At 38.9% G+C, this 20,478-nt stretch overlaps 2 protein-coding genes across 3 annotated transcripts; both read left to right on the forward strand.

Moving 5' to 3' along the window:
• The first annotated feature begins 718 nt into the window (after window positions 1-718).
• LOC112176607 (spindle and kinetochore-associated protein 1 homolog) lies at window positions 719-3,999 on the forward strand. 2 transcript variants are annotated; one of them, XM_040514513.1, is made up of 6 exons: window positions 719-1,381; window positions 1,494-1,587; window positions 1,726-1,793; window positions 2,755-2,814; window positions 3,337-3,450; window positions 3,779-3,999. In XM_040514513.1, the coding sequence occupies exons 1-5, from the start codon at window positions 1,263-1,265 to the stop codon at window positions 3,341-3,343; spliced, it is 348 nt and encodes a 115-aa protein (XP_040370447.1). In that variant the 5' UTR covers window positions 719-1,262; the 3' UTR covers window positions 3,344-3,450; window positions 3,779-3,999. The 2 variants fall into 2 exon arrangements, with proteins under 2 accessions (XP_040370447.1, XP_040370450.1); XM_040514516.1 differs by having other exon boundaries at window positions 2,785-2,814.
• Window positions 4,000-9,897: 5,898 nt separating this feature from the next.
• LOC121048839 (spindle and kinetochore-associated protein 1 homolog) lies at window positions 9,898-19,240 on the forward strand. The gene is made up of 9 exons (XM_040506755.1): window positions 9,898-9,994; window positions 10,080-10,204; window positions 10,568-10,648; window positions 10,737-10,883; window positions 15,874-15,941; window positions 17,849-17,954; window positions 18,033-18,062; window positions 18,733-18,846; window positions 19,002-19,240. Exons 1-9 carry the CDS (start codon window positions 9,898-9,900, stop codon window positions 19,149-19,151), a joined length of 918 nt encoding a protein of 305 aa, XP_040362689.1. The 3' UTR covers window positions 19,152-19,240.
• The last annotated feature ends 1,238 nt before the right edge of the window (window positions 19,241-20,478 follow it).

A 20,478-nucleotide genomic window follows, 5' to 3' on the forward strand; every position in this document is an offset into this window, starting at 1 on the left:
ACCGGAGTGTTCATGAGGGCTTGCTTCAATTTCTCAAAAGCTGCCATTGACTCATGAGTCCATTGAAATCCTCCAGTCTTCAGCATGTCAGTAAGGAGTTTGGCTATGGTACCAAAGTGCTGCACATATTTCCTATAATATCCTGCAAGCCCCAAAAACCCTCTCCAAACCTTTCAAAGTTTGTGGTCTACCCCAATTTTTGATACATTCTATTTTTGCTGGATCCACAGCAACTCCTCGAGCACCAATCACATGTCCCAAATACTCCACTGTTGGAACACCAAAACTGCATTTGCTGTGTTTTACCTGAAGGGAATGTTGCTGCAACGTCTTAAAAATCCTCTCCAAATGATCCAAGTGTGCTTCTACAGAAGGACTGTACACTAGAATATCATCAAAGAAAACCAAGGCAAATTTTCTCAAATAATCTCTCAGTATATCATTCATCACTGACTGAAAAGTGGATGGGGCATTGGTCAAACCAAATGGCATGACCAAAAACTCATAGCGGCCATTGTGAGTTCTGAAGGCAGTTTTACTTACATCAGAAGGGCTCATTCTTATCTGGTGATATCCAGACCTCAAGTCTAATTTGGTGAAGATGGTGGACCCATGGATTTCATCTAATAGCTAATCGACAACTGGGATTAGATATTTATCTTTGACAGTTGCAGCATTCAAAGATCTATAGTCAACACACATTCTCCAAGTCCCATCCTTCTTCTTAACCAACAACAATGGGGAAGAGAAGGGGCTTACACTTGGCTTGATCACCCCATTGGCTAACAATTCTTGCACAATCTTTTCTATCTCAGATTTCTGAAAAGACCGGGTTTGCAACGAAACCCTAGCCATCCCCAAAGCAAAAGTAGTTCCTTTTCTCTCTCTCTTTCTCTCTGAGTATGTGTGGATTGGGCTTTGTCTGATTTCTGAGAAATTTTATGAAATGTTGATATATCTGTATGCTAGGTCTTACGATTTTCAACATTTCTCTTTAAAGATGATGTCAAAGATTAAGGGAAATTTGTTCAAAAGTTTGGGTGAAGTTTGTGATGATTGTGTTTGTGGCTACTTGGAAAATTAATTTGAAAGATGAATTGGAAAGAATTTGATCTTCGGACTAGGAAATTTAAAGAAGCATTTTTGATCATCTGGATGTATCATAAACTGTCTAAATGAGATTTTTAATTTTTGTTTTCTAGGTTAATGAAGGTTTTAGTTGTTAGTCGGCTACTGCTTGTATAATTAGATGGTACGATGTGATGGCAGAAACTGATCGATGCATCGCTAAGCAGCAAAGGAAATTGAAGGATATGTCAATTTATGCCCCCACTCATGTTCCTGAAAGAATGTCGATGTTGACTTTGGACACAAATAGATGGTAATACAACTTTCTTGGGCATCTCGCATCAATAGATGAAATGTCATTGATGTGAGTTTGAAATTTATTTGCTTTTGTTTGGTAGAGAGCTTATACTGTTTCTTTGTTTCAGTTTATTTCCAGAAAGCTCTCAGCAGCAAAACGCTGGTTCTGGGACCTTCAAGCTTGAGGAGGATCCTGCACCACCACCCCCACCCCCACCCAAGGTACATCTCTCTCTCTCTCTCTCTCTCACACACACACACACACACACACAGACACTTGTCTGTTCTGTAATCGTCTATAGCTACATGCTCTGTAAACATTTTGAGGGCCACTATTCTTTCTGTTTTTGTTAATTTCAGGAGAAAAAGGGTCGTTCCACGCCACCATTGTGGTTTATAAGTGCTGAAGAGCTGGATTCCTTGTCATCGTGAGTAAAGTTTCCTTTCTTAATTCTTTTGCTATATTTTTCAAGAGGAAGTCCTGTCTTCGTTGTTTTCTTTCGGACAACAATAGCATACTATCATGGTAGTCACTTATACTGTTGTACATCTGACATGGACATAGTCACATAGGCTGTCTGATAAGAGATCTCAAAATCAAGTAATGCTAACCTGGCAAAGTGATATACATAGAGGTGGAACTTTGGGTACCATCTAGTATTGTCATTGTCGCAAGTGTTAACTAGTGGCAAAAATGTATAAAATGTTATTTCTCCGCTACTTTAAAGTACTATACATTCACAAACTACTGCAATTTCTTTTCTTGCTAAATAAGAATATATATATATATATATATATATATATATTTTTTTCAATGAACAAAAAAGTTTCAGAAAGAGATATTAAGAATGAAAACAACCCTGACAGAGCTGAAAATGGATTAGGAGGTCTCTGCCTTTTAACTCATATATGTATCTTATAAAATGAGCCTTTGTCTGTATTGAAGAATGTTCTACCCTTTGAAAGTTGTACAACTCTTTCCAGCTATAATTTTGATCCCAGATACCATGAATTTAAAGGTTTGAAAGACCACTAATTGTAAATTATCAAGCCATCTTTAACTTGGTTTGTTTTGCCTCCAAAGAGGAGAAAATGATTTCTACGGCCTCAAAAGTAATGCTATATAGTAGGCTGTTGTGTATCTACTCCATGATGGGTAGGTATTGAAAAAAGAGGTCTTCTGTATCTAGCCTTGTTATTGGCATCATTTTCTTGCTCTAAGTATTACTAACTGCAGATACATGAAAGGAAGGCTTACACTAGAGAAGGTCAATGCAGCTATTAGTGACATGGCAACATATGCTGAAGCGAATTATCAGCTCATAACTGCTCCAAAGAAGAATGTTTTTGTTCTGCCTCTGATTTTTGGTTTGTACATCTTTGGCACAGGTCTGATTTTGGTTATCAATTATCATGCAGGTGGCAGGAGATCGATGGGAAAAAGCCTCGGTAAGTGAATTAAATCAGGTTATTGGGTCTGTTCTCTGGTCCTAAGTAAGATGTTAAAGGAATTAACACACTTAGCTAGCTAGTACCTTCTACATCTCAAATTTCTAGATCTCTCTCTCCCACCCCCTACCCCCACCCCCCCCCCCCCCCCCCCCCCCTTTCCTCATAAACCCTTGAATTTCATTAGTCATGAAGATGACGTCCCTTCTCTGAATTTTTTATGGCCAGTCAGGTCCTTACTCCCAGTTCTATCAGGATTGGGGCTGCCTACCTCATATTTTGTCGCTCATTGTTCATCTGTACTAAAAGAAAAGAGAAGAGAAATAATCAATATCCTTTTGGAACCGTTGTTTTATGCAAACAATGTGTCAAGTATGGGATTCTGTAATTTGTATTGCCATGTGAATCAATGAGCATGTAGCTTTGTCAGTTCTCACTGGTGGTTAACTTTTCATATTTGTAAGCATGGTTTATAGCTGCTTATGTATGCCATTAGCATTGATACCGCTATAATGAATACAGGAAATAAGAGATGTAGCAATGCATGAAGCAGTAAAGGGAAAACACTTCTTTCTCGAAACTGACATGAAGGGACCATCCTTGAAGCTTGACAACTCTGGAAAAGCAATACTAACTGTAAGGTTCTTGTCTTTATTTTTCAAACATGTATTGTGTAGACCTTAAACAATATCATGGTGCACTCAAGAAAGCTTCAATTCTATTTGGCATAAGTTGAGTGAATACATGGAGCTCCCATCTTCACTAATAAAGAGGTCTCAAGTCCAATCCTCTTTTCTCAGTAACTGATAATGTAGTAGTTTCTGTCATATCTACTTGGACTTGGAAGATCATGGCTCTGATATGTGTATTCTCTGAAATAGCATTTATCTTTCATGACTCTTTACAAATTCAGCTACTTACAGTGATGAAACTTTTGTTCTTGGTGCCTTTTGCTGCTTCACAGGTCCTTCGTCACCTTGGTTGTGTAAGTGAGGCACGGATTGGTCATCATCGGGTGATCATTCTTTTGAAGCCTCACTGATAGGGCTTGCTTTCTGGACAAATGTATGCATTGTTTTTAATCCTTTTCTGCTTGCATATGTTGTAAATTAACGGTAACTAGTAAGGTGTAGAAGTTGAAAACTGTTTTGGAAAGTTATGAAAAAGTGGGTTGTTCAGAATTTATTCATCCTGTGTTTTATTTTATTCATAGTATCATTATATTATGTAGAAGTTCAGAGTGATCAGATTTTTCAGAAAAGCCCAAGAAGGTAAAAGCTCTAAGAGTGTGTTTGGATGAGAGAAAATATGATGGAATTTAATTGAAAGTGAGGATTTCATAATTCCTACAAGCTAATTCCCTCGTTTGGCATTATCAAACTGGAAATTTTAAATTTCTCTATGGAAAAAAAATGAAGGAATTCATCAATTAAATTCCCCACTTCAATTTCCACCAAAATAGGTGTCATTTACGAATTCCCTTGCAGTATTCAATTTTCATTTCCAAAACAAGGTTTTTTTCTATTTTATTTTTTTATTTGTTTTAAACTTTCTTAATTTATTACACATTTGAAATCCTAAATGGTTACAACCAAACAACAGAAATTGCAATTAATGGAATTTTAGATTGATGAATTTAAAGATTCCATCATTTATAAATTCCTATGGATTTCATAATTTTCTCATCCAAACGCACCATAAAGGATCAAAAGTTTCCTGGGAGTTTGCTTCTGCTGAAAATAAAAAAGATAAGAAATTTATGTGATCTGGAAAAAGGAAGGGAGTGAAGCAATTGACCTGAAAATTGAGGTAGAGATGACTTGGCCGTCGCTGTGTGACTGAGCAGCTAACGACGCAAGAAGAGACCTGAGATCTTCAAGCTCAGTATGAGTGAAAGCTCTGCAATGAGTTCGAGATCAAAGTTAATTTGTGTGTGAGATTGGTTAAGGGGCTGTATGGATATAGTTGGAGAGAGAGAGAGAGAGAGAGAGAGAGAGAGAGAGAGAGAGAGAGAGAGAGAGAGAGAGGAACCTGGAGAGGTGAGCGAAGATGGAGCAACCTCGAGAGTTTTCCGAAGAGTCCAAGGGGAGAGCAGAGAGAAAAGTCAGCAAAAGAGCAAAAATGAAGGGAAAACAGAAGGGCAAAACCGTCACTCCACTTTGTGCACAGTGATGAAGAGAAAACCGGGCAACTGAACTTTAGTATATTGTAAAGGGGAAATATCACCAATGGTCACTGAGTTATGATTTATTCGACACTTAACTCACTGTATTTTCAACAATATCACTTAACTCACTCAGTTTTACATACGTCTTTCACTTAACTCACTGCCGTTAATTCTACCGTTAGACGCCGTTAAAATTGAGAGTATATTTGTCAAAACACTTAAAAATCATTTTTAACTTAAAAAAATTACATTTATTATATTTTTTTCAATTTTTTTAAATTTCTGAAATTTTTAATAAAAAATGATTTTTTAAACTTAAATATAATTTGAAAAAAAATGTCTTTTTTAAAAAAAAAAAAAATTAGAAATGCATTTTTTTTAGTGTTTAGACAAATATCCCTCAATTTACATTTATTAGACTTTTTTCAATTTTTTAAATTTCTGAGATTTCTAATAAAAAATAATTTTTTTAACTTATATATAATTTGAAAAAAAAAAAGTTAGAAATGCATTTTTTTAGTGTTTAGACAAATATACCCTCAATTTTAATAGCTTTTAACGGCAGAATTAACGACAATGAGTTAAGTGAAAAACGGATGTAAAACTGAGTGAGTTAAATGATATTGTTGAAAATACAGTGAGTTAAGTGTCGAATAAGTCATAACTCAGTGACCATTGATGATGTTTTCCCTATTGTAAATAATAATTTCTTGCAGTTGTTGGGGGATATAAAGTTGCTGAGAAAGATCTCAAAACACGGTTTCCATGGGATTAGAGAAATGAAGTTGCAGTACCCTTTGCCATTTTTTTCTAGGAAAAAGACGTACAGTTTTTAGCTTTTGTGATTTGGGATGGACTATTACACTTGCTAGGAAAGCATAGGGAAAGTTCAACTTAATCATGACTCTTAATTTACCCACTTATAATCATGACTTGTAATTTACCTATTTGGATGGACTATTCTCACTTTATCAGTTTGTATATTATCACCATATCATCTCTTTCCAAAATCAGACCCCAAAATTTGGGACTTGGAATCGTGTGGTGGTGGTTGTAGGTGAGACCGTGAGAGTTAGAGTTATGGCAAATTGGCGATTAAAAAGAAACAGAGATAATTGTAGAGAACTTGACTCTGTGTGTGTGTGTGTGTGTGTGAGAGAGAGAGAGAGAGAGAGAGAGAGAGAGAGAGAGAGAGAGAGAGAGAGAGAGAGAGAGAGAGAGAGAGAGAGAGAGAGGGCTTTGTATTTTATTACAAAAATTGAAAAAAATTTAATGAATGAGTTTTTTTTTATAGGGGAAATGAAGATATATTCCCGTGATCAAAAGATCATACAACCGTATAAGGTTAAGTTAAGGGATTCAAAAATCACCCATTACATTCACTACTCAAATAGTGCACTGACAACACATTTAAAAAATCACTACTGGCGTAAATTACTACGCGTTGATCAAATGAAGCTACAAAACCCAAAGACCAGTACATCTGCCTAAGACTCTTTTGGTGTACATCAATACTGGCCCTTGGGCAAAACATCGTAACAACCAACAGAACAAGGTATACAGGGACAAGGCCCACGACACTCCCTAGCAAAGATGGAGCATTGTTAGACAAAATAAAACAAACAAACCATAAGGTTTGGGCCCAAAACAAAGCCTAGACCCAAGGCCACTCAAACCCTAGACAAACTCCAAACAGTAGCAGCCACCACACCTCCACACACATTTGCAAAACCCTGGCCGCCGCCAACAGTAGACGCGGGACGATCAACCACCTCGCCATCATTGCCAGCACGCCGACAAAAATCACCACCTCACCTAAACATGCGAGGAAGCACCCATACCAGATCGAAAAACTCTAATATGAATCGAGCCTGTCGAAACCCCACCTCAACGCCATTCTGCCAGCCGTCATCGATCAAAGGGGATAGAATGCCGATACCACCATTCAACCACCGATAGGGCCTCCAAACGATCTCAAGACGCAACACCACCACACGGCTTGCAATCTCGTCAGGGTCCAAGCTACGCTGCCGTAGCAGAGGCTGAGAAACTGCCATCAAAATTTCTCTGTCCGGCTGCACTCACCACTCACCAATAAGGCGAAAGTGTGGCGGGACGTGGGAGTCGTTGGACGAGGGCCTCCAAGCTAAGAGCAACTCCAACAGATTCCCTATATTTTGATTTTTCTCTACTTTAGGGAAAAATAAGTCTCTTTTGCTCCAACAGATTCCCTATAACTATCCCTATTTTAGGGAAAGTGAGGAAAGAGAAAACCAAATTCCCTATATTTACAGCAAACTCTAAAATTTTAAGGAAGAATATGGAGATTTTAGAGATTGTTGTAAAATAGGGAATCTGTTGGAGTTGGATAAGAAAAAGAGGCTAAAGCTTTGACTTTTGTTTCCCTATAATACAGAAATTATAAGGAAGCTGTTGGAGTTGCTCTTACCGAAGGAACCCTAACCATGGCTGACTTCTATATGATGTGACATGATTGAATAGGGTGCTAATATTACTAAATTTATATATCTCTAAAATTTTAAAGAAGAATTTAAGGAATAATAGAGAATATATTGAAATTATGGGTCATCATTTAGCCTGCGGACCGAAAGGCTTGGCCCGAAAAAGTCCATAAGGCCCTAGGCCTTGATTTTTAAGAAAAACCTGCCCTGCCCAACCCAAAAAATAAAAAAAAATACGTTGAGGCCATGCCTGACCTGGCCCGAGCCCATTGATTTTGGGCCTTGCAGGCATTGATGACCCCTAGTTGGAATATGTATTATATATTATGAGTCCCGTTCCCCTGGTCAAGGTTTTAAATATCGGTATTTTCATATCATTGGTACTTTGAAACAGGGAGATATCGGATATATCGGGGATACAGTGTACAAAAATATCATTTTTGAAAAAAGTCAATTTATTAGAAATTTAGAACTACATATAAATACATATGAATGTAAACTTCATCCACATCCAAAAAGAGACTCTAGGCGGTTGAAAAGCCGCTTGCTGGTCTACGAAAATGCAATAATCAGACCAAGACATATGACCCATATAGTGCGAATTGTAGTGATGAACATGATAGTTATAGATCTCTTTAGAGCTGCCGACTGTTTCCCCTATAAGGGGATAATAAGGATGAACCTAACTAGATGACTGATCATATACTTCTCCATATTGATTATATCCATAAGCATCATAACCAAATTGATTGTTGGCTTCATGAGATTCATTTGAGATCCCACTGCGCTCTGTGCCTAAACTGATAGAGTCAAAACTTAAGGCAATTGAAGAAACATCAGATGGGGTACTTTGATCATCAGTTGCACCTCTAGTCCTCCTCCCATATCGGGTCTTCTCTTGAGCACCATGACCAGCTATTCTCACCCCGTGGTCTTCATCTTGGGTGGCTTGATCAAAATTACCTTCACAGGTAAATTGGAATCCTCCATCCACAGAAGATTGTCCATATTCATATCTTTCACCTCCACCAACTGTTCCGCTTCCACCCTCTCCACCATCATCAGAACTATCTGGAGTTGCTGTACCACCCCACGCATCATCACTATCTGAATTATCTTCTGGGTTTTTAACAACTTCTTCATATAAGACTCTCTCTACGTTGATTCCAGCATTAGTTGCAGTTTCTACAACTTGTGGAAGAGGTCTTCCAGCTTCATCATCGAGGTGTGCAGACATAATCCAATCATGAAGTGGATCAATGCCATTATCAAGCGGCTCGCTTGCAACATGAAGTAGATCTATATAGTTTTTTTCATTGACCACCAAATTATTATTCAAGTCTCCCACCAATAATTTCTATGGGAAATTGATAGGAAATTTCCTTCCCTAATCAATTTGGGGCCCTTTGTATAGTTTTATAAACATTGCACTTAATAAAATAAAATCAATAAAAAAGATGAATTACATTTAACTATTTAACCGTCTGTAGTTTGCTTCATATCATATATCACTTTCTATTTTTAATTATGTTGATCCACTAAAACAAGAGACAACTTCCAAAATAAAATTTCAGGTTTAAGACACAGACTACACAGTAGCTTCGTTATTCCTCACTTTTTCAAGATGCATAGCCAAAATTTAATACTCCGTACTCTGCACTCTCTTCTCATCATGTCATCCATATATGGTTCCTTGACTTTCTTTTGCAATGTCATTTGGCCTCATTTGAATAATTGAACCTTTATGGCTTTATCTTCTTTCTATTATTCAACTACAGAGTTACAAACTACATACAGAGTTACAGAAATAGTCACAGACTACACAATACCAAATCTCTCCTCACATAGATTTGCATTTAGACTTTTAGAGAATTACTTCTCACCCAAAATCGCCTTGAGGGTATTTATCCAATTCTCCTCACCTAGATTCACCTTGAGGGGATTTCTCCTCACTCAAATTTGCCTTTAGGAAATCTCTCTTCACACAGATTTTCATTTAGAGAATTACTGAGTTTTTTTTTTACCTCAAATTTTACAGATATTTCTTCACTTTATCGGGATATATCGCACATATCTAATATATCGGGGATATTTGACAATGTCAGAGAAATTTCGCAGAAACTGTGACAGATAAGATATTTACCCCTAGATATATCGATCCGTCGAAAAAAAAAAGATATCGGGGGATATATCGGAAATATCGCAGAGATTTAGAACCTTGCCCCTGGTCAGCTGGTCAGCTACTGACCAGGGGATCATGAGTGTATATATTATACTTTCACTACTTGGTTACCTTCATCGATACGACGCCGTCTCCTTTATCTTCTCCACCCCAAACTCATGCTTCTCATTTTCCCGCCAAAACAACTCTCCCGACTTCAAAACGAAATCGACGAATCGAAGATCGAAACTTTCTGGAGAGAGAGAGAGAGAGAGAGAGAGAGAGAGAGAGAGATGGAGGCTGAGCAAGCAGGGGCGTCGTTGGACTCGCTGATCGCCGTGTTCAACAGTCGGATCTCGGAGCTCCAAGAGCTCGTCATTGCTCGAAACAGTAAGACCCGACCCAATTACTCAACCTTACTTCATTCAATTTCAAGCATAGCATTCCCTAAAGCTCTGAAGTGTTCACGTTGCAGTGTACCCAGCCAGCAGCGTCACCGATTTGACGGCCGTCGAGGCCGCCGTGAAGGCCATGGAGCTTCAGGTCCAGGCTATCAAGCACCGGGTTCGCGATGAAACCCTAGCCATCCCCAAAGCAAAAGTAGTTTCTTCTCTCTCGCTTTCTCTCTGAGTATGTGTGGATTGGGCTTTGTTTGATTTCTGAGAAATTTCATGAAATGTTGATATATCAGTATGCTAGGTCTTACAATTTTCATCATTTCTCTTTAGAGATGATGTCAAAGATTAAGGGAAATTAGTTCTAATGTTGGGTACAGTTTGTGATGATTGTGTTTGTGGCTACTTGGAAAATTAATTTAAAAGATGAATTGGAAAGAATTTGATCATCTGGATGTATCATAAACTGTTCAAATGAGATTTTTAATTTTTTTTTTCAAGGTTAATGAAGGTTTTATTTGTTAATTGGCTACTGCTTGTATAATTAGATGGTACAATGTGATGGCAGAAACTGATCGATGCATCGCTGAAGCAGCAAAGGAAATTGAAGGATATGTCAGTTTATGCCCCCACTCATGTTCCGGAAAGGGTTTCAATGTTGAATTTGGATACAAACAGATGGTAGTAGAACTTTCTTAGGCATCCGGCATCCATGGATGATATATTGTTGATTTGAGTTTGAAATTTATTTGCATTTGTTTGGTGGAGAGCTTATACTGTTTCTTTGTTTCAGTTTATTTCCAGAAAGCTCTCAGCAAAACACTGGTTCTGGGACCTTCAAGCTTGAGGAGGATCCTACACCACCACGACCACCACCACCCAAGGTACATCCATCTCTCTCTCTCTCTCTCTCTCTCTCTCTCTCACGTTTCAATTTATGGCATGTCTGTGTTAGGAACGTTGTGGTATGGGGCACCCAATTACAACTGAAGTAGAAACTATGAAAATGAGTGAAGCACATGATGATAGGCAAATTGTAGAAGGATTTCACTATAGCAAAATGATACAACAATTTCTCTACTGCAATAAGAAGAGCAACAATTGAGAATACCCTCTCTCTTATAACAGGAGGAATTACACACTAACAAAGGAAAGACACTTGAGTTTTAGGAGAAATCTCCATTTTCTCTCTAAACTCCATTCCTTCTCTCTCTTTGTTTTCACTCACCACAACATGGGATTACAACTCTATAACTTAAGACCTCTATTTGTACTAGATAGAGGAGGTTACAACTTGCTTCTTAAAGCTTAAGAAACTTAGCTATAGATGAGTTGTAAATACAATCTTTACAACTATCATATGTTAGAAAGCAAGCCACAAACTTTGACCTATCAACAACTTAAGTATGAAGTAAGTCACAATCTTTGACTTATGAAAAACACCATGCTTATCAAGAACTTAAGCATGAAGCAAGCCTCCATTTTTGACTAATCAAGAAGATCATGCTTATCAAGAACTTAAGCATGAAGTAAGATGCACAAGTGGCTTTACTTCTACATATCTCCCACTTAAAGTCACTTTTGCAATTCTTCTATCCTTTCTACTTTGCCATGTCCACACTGCTCATGTTTCTACTAGGCCAATAGAGGATCGACACCAAATAAACTTGTCATTGTTGATCGGCTTTGTTAGAGCATCTGCTAGGTTTTATGTATATCCACACTTCCTTCTTCCACCTTCTCATGAACGAAGTGATATTGTACTCTTATGTGCTTTGTCCTTGAGTGAAATGCTGGATTCTTTGGCAAGTGCAAAGCGCTCTGACTATCACAAAATAGAGCAATCTTCTCTTATTTGTGTTCGAGCTCCTCCAATAGCATTTGCAATCATATTGCCTCTTTGTTAGCTTCTGTAGCTGCGACGTATTCTGCCTCTGTCGTAGACGTAGTCACAATAGACTGCAGTTTTGAAACCCAGCTTACAGCTCCTCCAGCAAGAGTAAACACATAACCTATGGTGGACTTACTCTTATCAAGATCACCTGCAAAATCTGAATCAACATAGCCTCTAACAATAAAATCTGATCCTCCATAACATAATGCAGCATTTGAGGTACCCTTGACATATCTCAGGATCCTCTTCACAGCATTCCAATGCTCTCTACCAGGATTCTCCATGTATCGACTAACCGCTCCCACTGCTTGTGCAATGTCTGGTCTTGTGCAAACCATAGCGAACATTAAGCTACCAACTGCTAATGCATACGATACTCGAGACATTTCCATCCTCTCTGCTTCATTGCTAGGGCTCATACTTGAGGATAACTTGAAATTAATAGGAAGAGGGGTAGAGATTGACTCACAATCTTGCATGTTGAAGCGACACAAGATTTTCTTTAAGTAGTTTTTTCTGAGAGAGCCAAATCTTCCTACTATTTCTATCTCGGTAAATTTGCATCCCTAGAATCTTGTTTGCTAGTCCCAAGTTCTTCATTTCAAACTCCCTAGCCAACTGTGCCTTCAATTCTTTAATACGATCTTTGTTGGGGCCTGCTACCAACATGTCGTCAACGTACAATAGCAGAATAATGAAATCACCATCACCAAATCTCTTGTAGTAAGCACAAGGATCTGGACTGAGTCTGTTGTATCCAAGGCTCATGATGAAGGAATCAAATCTCTTATACCAACATCTTGGCGCTTGTTTAAGACCGTACAAAGATTTGTTCAACCTGCAAACCAAGTTCTCTTTTTCTTTTTCCTCAAATCCATCTGGTTGGAGCATGTAAATCTCTTCTTCAAGTTCTCCATGAAGAAATGCAGTTTTCACATCTAACTGCTTTAAGCACAAGTCAAATGTTGCATACATCGCCAGGACTACTCGAACTGTTGTAGTCTCTAGTTTCTCTTTTGAAGTGCTATCATTTTCTTTTCCTTGTACCTTATCTTCTACATCTCTGCTGATTATCACCTTGTGGGCAGTGGGATCCCCCAGGCGGTACCCCTTAATTCCATCAGCATACCCTAAGAAAATACATTCTCTGGATTTTGGATCCAGTTTTGATGTTTCTTGGGCGTTGTACATAACGTACACAGGACTTCCAAACGTATGTAAGCGAGAATAATCAGCTGGCTTACCAGTCCACATCTCCATTGGAGTCTTCAGATCAATTGCGGTTGATGTTGACCGATTGATCACATAACAGGCGGTCTTCACTACTTCTGCCCAAAATGACTTGGCCATCTCCGCAGTCCTCAACATCGCTCTTGTCTGTTCTAACAAGGTTCTGTTCATCCGTTATGCTACTCCATTTTGTTGTGGAATGTATGCCACTGTGAACTGCCTCTTGATACCTTCTTGTTTACAGAAGTTATCAAATTCATTACAGGTATATTCTCCTCCATTGTCCGTCCTCAAACACTTGATCTTCTTTTCAGATTCAAGCTCCACACGCGCTTTGAATACTTTGAAAACTGGGAACACGTCCGCCTTCACTTTGATTGGATACACCCAACATCTTCTGGAGTAATCATCAATAAAAGACACAAAGTATCTTGCACCTCCTAGGGATAGAACTGGTGCTTGCCAAACATCGGAATGGATCAGTTTTAAGATAGCTTTGCTTCTAGCATTAGAACTGCTGAACTTTAATATGTGCTGCTTACTAGTGACACAATGCTCACAAAAGGGTAATGAAACCTTTTTGAGCCCTAGAAGAAGCTTTTGTTCAGCAAGAATCTTCAAACCTCGTTCCAACATGTGGCCAAGCTTACTGTGCCACATCATCATTGATTCTTCTAATGATCTTACTGACGCTATAGATGCTTCTCCTTCTTGTTGTGTTTCTCCTTTAAGCATGTACAGATTTGCAGCTATCTTTTCCACTTCCATCACCACAAGCGCGCCTTTAACTATTTTCATGATCCCATGTTGACCATGGATTTGGTATCCGCTATTATCTAATTGTCCCCAAGACAATAGATTTTTCTTTAGGCCTTTCATGTGCCGTACCTCCTGAATGGTGCGAACTGTACCATCATACATCTTCACTTTGATGGTACCAATACCAGCGATCTCATAGGGATAATCATCTCCCATGAACACAGTTCCTCTTGAGATAGGTTCATATTGGTGGAGCCATTCTCTTCGGGGAGTCATATGCCATGTTGCTCCTGAGTCTATAAGCTAGATATCAACAAACTTTCTCCTCCCTTCAATAACTGTTGTTCCCTCGCTGTATAAGACTTCACTATCATCTGAGGTACTTGCTACACAACCCTGTGCTCTTGATGACTCAGGACCTTTTCCTTTGGTTTCTTCATTCTTCTTGAGACGCCAACACTCCCTTTTGTAGTGCCCTTTCTTGCCACAGTGATGACACTTGACATTCTTCTTACTTCTGGATTTTGATCTACTCTGACTTTGACTCCCACTGGGGCCACGTTCCGTTGATCTCCCTCTCGTTATCATCAAAGCTTCGGCCTGCTGTGAGCCACCCAATCTATCTTCTTTGCTCTTGCGCCGACTTTCTTCTTCAAGAACCGCAGCTGCAATATCATCGAAGACTAGTATTTCTAGATTGTTGGTTAAGTTGATGATGAGTTGATCATACGAATCAGGTAGACTTTGAAGTAGAATTTCAGCACGTTCACCCGTCTCTATGTTATGCCCCATTACTGTGAGCTGTGAGAACAAGGTGTTGAGTGTGTTGATGTGGTCGGTCATTTCGACTCCATCATCCGAAAGGTGTAAAGCTTTCTCTTCAAGAAGATTTTGTTGTGTAGTGATTTGGCCTCGTACAATTTTATGAGTGTATCCCATATCTCTTTTGTCGTCTTCTTCTCCGCCACACTTGACAATACTTCATCGGCTAGTGCTAGATGCAGATTAGCAATCGCATTGCCATCCATCTCGTTTCACTTGCCATCGTCAATGATCTCCTCAGGCCTATCTCCAATTGCCGCCAAGCAGTTATCTTTTCTCAAGACTGCTTTTATCCTCATTTTCCACAATGAGAAATTGTTCCCATTGAACTTCTCTATTTCGTACTTCGTCGTCATTGTTGAAGATGCCTCCTTTCCACTAACTAGATCTCACTTTAGCACGAAAACCGGCTATAAACCCGGAGCTCTGATACCATTGTTAGGAACGTTGTGGTATGGGGCACCCAATTACAACTGAAGTAGAAACTATGAAAATGAGTGAAGCACAAGATGATAGGCAAATTGTAGAAGGATTTCATTATAGCAAAAGGATACAACAATTTCTGTACTGCAATAAGGAGAGCAACAATTGAGAATACCCTCTCTCTTATAACAGGAGGAAATACACACTAACAAAGGAAAGATACTTGAGTTTTAGGAGAAATCTCCATTTTCTCTCTAAACTCCACTCCCTCTCTCTCTTTGTTTTCACTCACCACAACATGGGATTACAACTCTATAACTCAAGACCTCTATTTATACTAGATAGAGGAGGTTACAACTAGCTTCTTAAAGCTTAAGAAACTTAGCTATAGATGAGTTGTAAATACAATCTTTACAACAATCATATGTTAGAAAGCAAGCCACAAACTTTGACCTATCAACAACCTAAGTATGAAGTAAGTCACAATCTTTGACTTATCAACAACTTAAGCATGAAGTAAGTCACAATCTTTGACTTATCAAAAACACCATGCTTATCAAGAACTTAAGCATGAAGCAAGCCTCCATTTTTGACTAATCAAGAAGATCATGCTTATCAAGAACTTAAGCATGAAGTAAGATGCACAAGTGGCTTTACTTCTACAGTCTGTTCTGTAATCGTCTATAGCTACGTGCTCGGGATACAGAATGAGGGTCGTGTATTCTTTCTGTTTTTGTTAATTTCAGGAGAAAAAGGGTCGTTCCACGCCACCATTGTGGTTTGTAAGTTCTGAAGAACTGGATTCCTTGTCATCGTGAGTAAACTTCCCTTTCTGATTCTTTTGCTATGTCAAGTGGGAGTCCTGTCTGCATACTTGCATTGACAATACTTACATTGCAGTACTGTTGTACATCTGACATGGACAGTCACATAGGCTACTTAATGGGATATCTGAAAATCAAGTTATTCTAACCTGACAAAAAGATATAATGTGCTACACAGAGATGGAACTTTTCACAAAGTGTAGTACTTTCATTGTCTCGAGTGTTAACAACTAACATTAGCTGTCATGTCCAATACATAAAAAAATTGTCAATTTCTCCTCCTTAACAAGATTCAAGTCTAAGATTAGTTTCCTATTTCATAGCAAAAATTTATAAAATGTCTTCTGCTATTTTAGAAGTCCTATGCATCCACAAACTACTGCGATTTATTTTCTTGATAAATAAGTTTTCTGTAAAAAGTTTTTATCTTGCTATGCAATAAGCGTATACAAAATGAAACAAAAAAAATTTCAGTAATAGATATTAAGAGTATAAAACAACCCTAAACGAGTTAGTAATTCGATTAGACGTGTGCCACGGAGAACCCGCCTCACGCGCGGAGAAAAAGGAGAGAGAGAGAGCGTCTTCGAGAGAGAGAGCGCCTCTCCCGGCCGAACGCCGCCGGCTCCCTGCAGTTGCGGTCCGGTCCGGGAGAGGAAGTTTTTCCCGGGCTAGCGGCATGGATCTCTGGCGGAGGCCTGGTTCACTGATGGTGGAAGGTGGTTTGACGTTGGACGGGGCAGATCGGGTGAGATCTCTTCCCCTTGGGTCATGGGTGAGATCTGACAAGGAACAGCGAAGGGGTGATTGCCAGCGGCTGTTCCTGGCGTCACAGATGGTTCAGGGTGTACGGAGGTGGCTGGGGCTTCGATCCCAAGGCAGGGACGAGCTCGGAGATGGTTCGCCCCTTTCTGGGCTTCAATCTCGGACATCGACCAGGTTTGGGGGTGACCGGCTTTGTGGTGCGGCGATGAGGAGGGCGGCGATAGTTCCTTGCGGGAAGTGGAGGTTGGGCCAGGCCGCTGTGTTTGGTCAATTTTTTATTAGGATTTTAGTTTCAGGTTTTTGGTTAGGTCAAATAAAACGTCCTTACTCAATTGAGCTAGGGTTTGGAGGTTTTGGTCGTGTTGTGGAGCCATCTATATGGTGTTACTCCTGGGAACAATATGTTAGAATTTCGATGCTGTTTGGTTATCAATGGAAAGATGGATTTCCCTTGCACGTGGTCTGGCGGTTTATGGACACGGTGTGGAAGAGGGTGGAGTGGTTCGTCTGGCTGTTGGTGACGAGGTTGTATCGTGACACTCGGGATTGGTTATCTTTCTTTGTAGCCTGGGGTGATAGGCATAAAAATTGGTTAGGGGTTGGACCTTTTCGGTTCATGGATGTTACTATTAGTGACGGACCCATAACTATGGATCTTGGTAGGAATATGTGTCGTGGTGTTGTTACCACAACCGATTATTCCAATGCTTTGTAATTCTTTTAGTTATTAATGGATTCTATCTTTTCTAAAAAAAAAAAGAGTATAAAACAACCCTGACAGAGCTGAAATGGATTAGGAGGTCTGTTCCGGCCCACTCATACAGGTATCTCATAAAATGAGCCTTCACTTTTATTGAATAATTTTTTACCCTTTTGAAAGCTGCACAACTCTTTCCAGCTATAATTTTGATCCAGGTACCATGAAAATGAAGGTTTAAAAGACCACTACTTGTAAATTATCAAGCCATCATTAGCTTACTTTGTTTTGACTCAACAGAGGAGAAAATGGTATCTAGTTATTAGGCAGTTCTGTGACTAATCCATGGTTGATAGGTATTGGAAAAAAGAGGTCTTCTGTATTCAGTCCTTGTTATTGGGGTCATTTTCTCGCTCTAAGTATAAATAACTGCAGGTACATGAGAGGAAGGCTTACACTAGAGAAGGTGAATGCAGCTATTAATGACATGGCAACATATGCTGAAGCAAATTATCAGCTCATAGCTGCTCCCAAGAAGAATGTTTGTGTTCTGCCTCCCTGAGTTTTGGTTTGTACATCTTTTGCACAGGTCTGATTATGGTTATCAATTTTGATGTAGGTGGCAGGAGACCGTTGGGAAAAGGCTCTGGTAAGTGAACTTAAACCAGATTACTGGGTCTGATTTTCTGGGGCTTTTGTTTGTGGGCGGTTGGCCCATAGGGTACCTAATGTCTGGTACGTAGCTCCTCTTCATCCTTGGTGAAGTTGGGAATTCATCTTTAGTCCTAGATAAGATGCAAAGGAATAACACACAGTTAGCTAGTACCTTCTACGTCTCAAATTTCTATATCACTTCTTAATAATACCTCTCTCTCTCTCTCTCTCTCTCTCTCTCTCTCTCTCTCTCTCTCTCTCACACACACACACACACACGTTTGTTCTCATATATCCTTCTATTTCATTGGGAAGATACGTCTCTTCTCTGAAGTTGTTATGGTCAGTCAAGTCTTTAGATGGTTATAACAAAGGTCATGCTTGCTCACACTTTTCTCAGGATGGTGTCTGCCTACCTCATATTTTGTCGCTCATTGTTCATCTGTAATAGAAGAAAAGAAAAGAGAAATAAGCAATATCCTTTTTGAACCCTGGTTTTTACAAATAATGTGTCAAGTATAAGATTCTGTAATCTGTATTGCCATGTCAATCGATGAGCATGTAGCTTGTCAGTTGTCACTGCTGGTTAACTTGTCATATTTGTAAGCATGGTTTATAACTGCTCATTTATGCAATTAGTATTGATACCACTATAACAAATACAGGAAATAAGAGATATAGCGATGCATGAAGCAGTGAAGGGAAAACACTTCTTTCTTGAAACTGACATGAAAGGACCATCCTTGAAGCTTGACAACTCTGGAAAAGCAATACTAACTGTAAGGTTCTTGTCTCTCAAACAAGTATGTGTAAATTTTAAACAATATCATAGTGCACTCAGGTAAGCTTCAATTCTATTTGGCATAAGTTGAGTGAATACATGGACCTCCCATCTGCATTTACTATGAACTGATTATTTTATGTAGTGGTGAAGTACCTAGGTAATCCTTTAAAAATGCTGGTTTGCAGGGGGAAGTTGAACCTGAAAATAGATTTAGGATACTCCATGCTGTTCTTTACACAGCAGAGGGGAAAATTGGTTCATTCTAATTTCACTTTACTAAAAGTTCCTATTTACTGCTAATTGAAGTGTGAATGTGCTTGAATAAAGTCACCATATGTATAGCCGTATAGGTGTTTCCTCTCTTGTTTTTTTTTTTTTCCCTTTTCAGATGTGAACATAAATCATGTCTCTGAATTCCTTATTTCCTAGTCACCATGTTTTGGTTGAGAAAATTTGAGTTTGCATGTTATGTAAAGAAAGAGTTCTTGTGAGTTATAAAGAGGCCTCAAGTCCAATCCTCTTTTCTCAATAACTGATAAATGAAGTAGTTTCTGTCATATCTACTTGGACTTGGAAGATCATGACTTTGATTTGTGTATTCTCTGAAATAACATATATCTTTCATGACTCTTTACAAATTCAGCTACTTACAGTGATGAAACTTTTATTCTTGGTGCCTTTTGCTGCTTCACGGGTCCTTCGTCACCTTGGTCGTGTAAGTGAGACACGGATTGGTCAGAACTTCTTGATCCTGTGTGTTTGTTTTCCTTGTATTATTATATTATATATATATTTCTTACATTTATTTCCTGTTCTCAGTAGAAAGGACGAACCATTGACCGATGTATATCCCTTTTCCGTGCTAACTGCCAACTCCCTAGGCACAACTCAACCCACACACACACTCCCTGCATCATCCACCATGGCCAGATCTGAGGGTAAGCCAACTCATACCCCACTACTGATGATGTGTTGCTACAATTAATTAGGGCTGGGCACAGGCCAGGTCCAACTAAAACTTCACTGGGCCCGGGCCCCTTTTTTACTATTCAGGCCTAAACCCCGTTTTGGCACTAACAGGGACTGGCCCGTTTTCTTTCGGGCTGGGTTTATGGGCTTTCGGGCCCAAATATCAGTTTTATTCTTTGCTATGTGCCCATATATATACATTCCAAAATTTAATTAATTTCAACATGTTGAAGTTCAAAACACCATCCATATCCAAGGTTCAAGCTACACATTTAAATTTCCAAATTTGAAACACACATTATCCATATTTGATACACATTATCCAAATTCAAATACAAGAAGTCAAGAACAATTTGACATGCAATTGAGCAATTCAACACAAAGTCCCAATTCAAATACAAAGCTGCAATTGAAATAGAAAGTCCAAATTCGGAAGAAGCAATTCAGCAGCCTTTTTTTCTAGTCTCCTAAGCAATTCAGCAACTATTTAGCAAATCCAGCCATCAATTGGCAATCATGGTTTACCCTACACCAGCCAATATATAAAAATTATCAACAAGCGATTCAATTATGTAAATAAACCTTTTGACATCAGTTTATGATAACATCTTGAACATAATAATCAGTTTGTCACAATACTTCATAAATTGATTTGATT

This window comes from Rosa chinensis, chromosome 1 (genome assembly GCF_002994745.2).
Source record: "Rosa chinensis cultivar Old Blush chromosome 1, RchiOBHm-V2, whole genome shotgun sequence".
Classification (NCBI taxonomy): Eukaryota; Viridiplantae; Streptophyta; class Magnoliopsida; order Rosales; family Rosaceae; genus Rosa; species Rosa chinensis.

What these genes read in the sequence shown, in the direction of transcription:
- LOC112176607 (XM_040514513.1), top strand. Translation starts at nt 1,263, where the DNA reads ATGGCAGAAACTGATCGATGCATCGCTAAGCAGCAAAGGAAATTGAAG. An exon ending in ACTTTGGACACAAATAGATG is followed by an intron (nt 1,382 to 1,493) that starts GTAATACAACTT and finishes TCTTTGTTTCAG; the next exon opens with TTTATTTCCAGAAAGCTCTC. An exon ending in GAGCTGGATTCCTTGTCATC is followed by an intron (nt 1,794 to 2,754) that starts GTGAGTAAAGTT and finishes TCTTTGGCACAG; the next exon opens with GTCTGATTTTGGTTATCAAT.
- LOC121048839 (XM_040506755.1), top strand. Translation starts at nt 9,898, where the DNA reads ATGGAGGCTGAGCAAGCAGGGGCGTCGTTGGACTCGCTGATCGCCGTG. An exon ending in CCACTCATGTTCCGGAAAGG is followed by an intron (nt 10,649 to 10,736) that starts GTTTCAATGTTG and finishes TGTTGATTTGAG; the next exon opens with TTTGAAATTTATTTGCATTT. An exon ending in GAACTGGATTCCTTGTCATC is followed by an intron (nt 15,942 to 17,848) that starts GTGAGTAAACTT and finishes AAATAACTGCAG; the next exon opens with GTACATGAGAGGAAGGCTTA.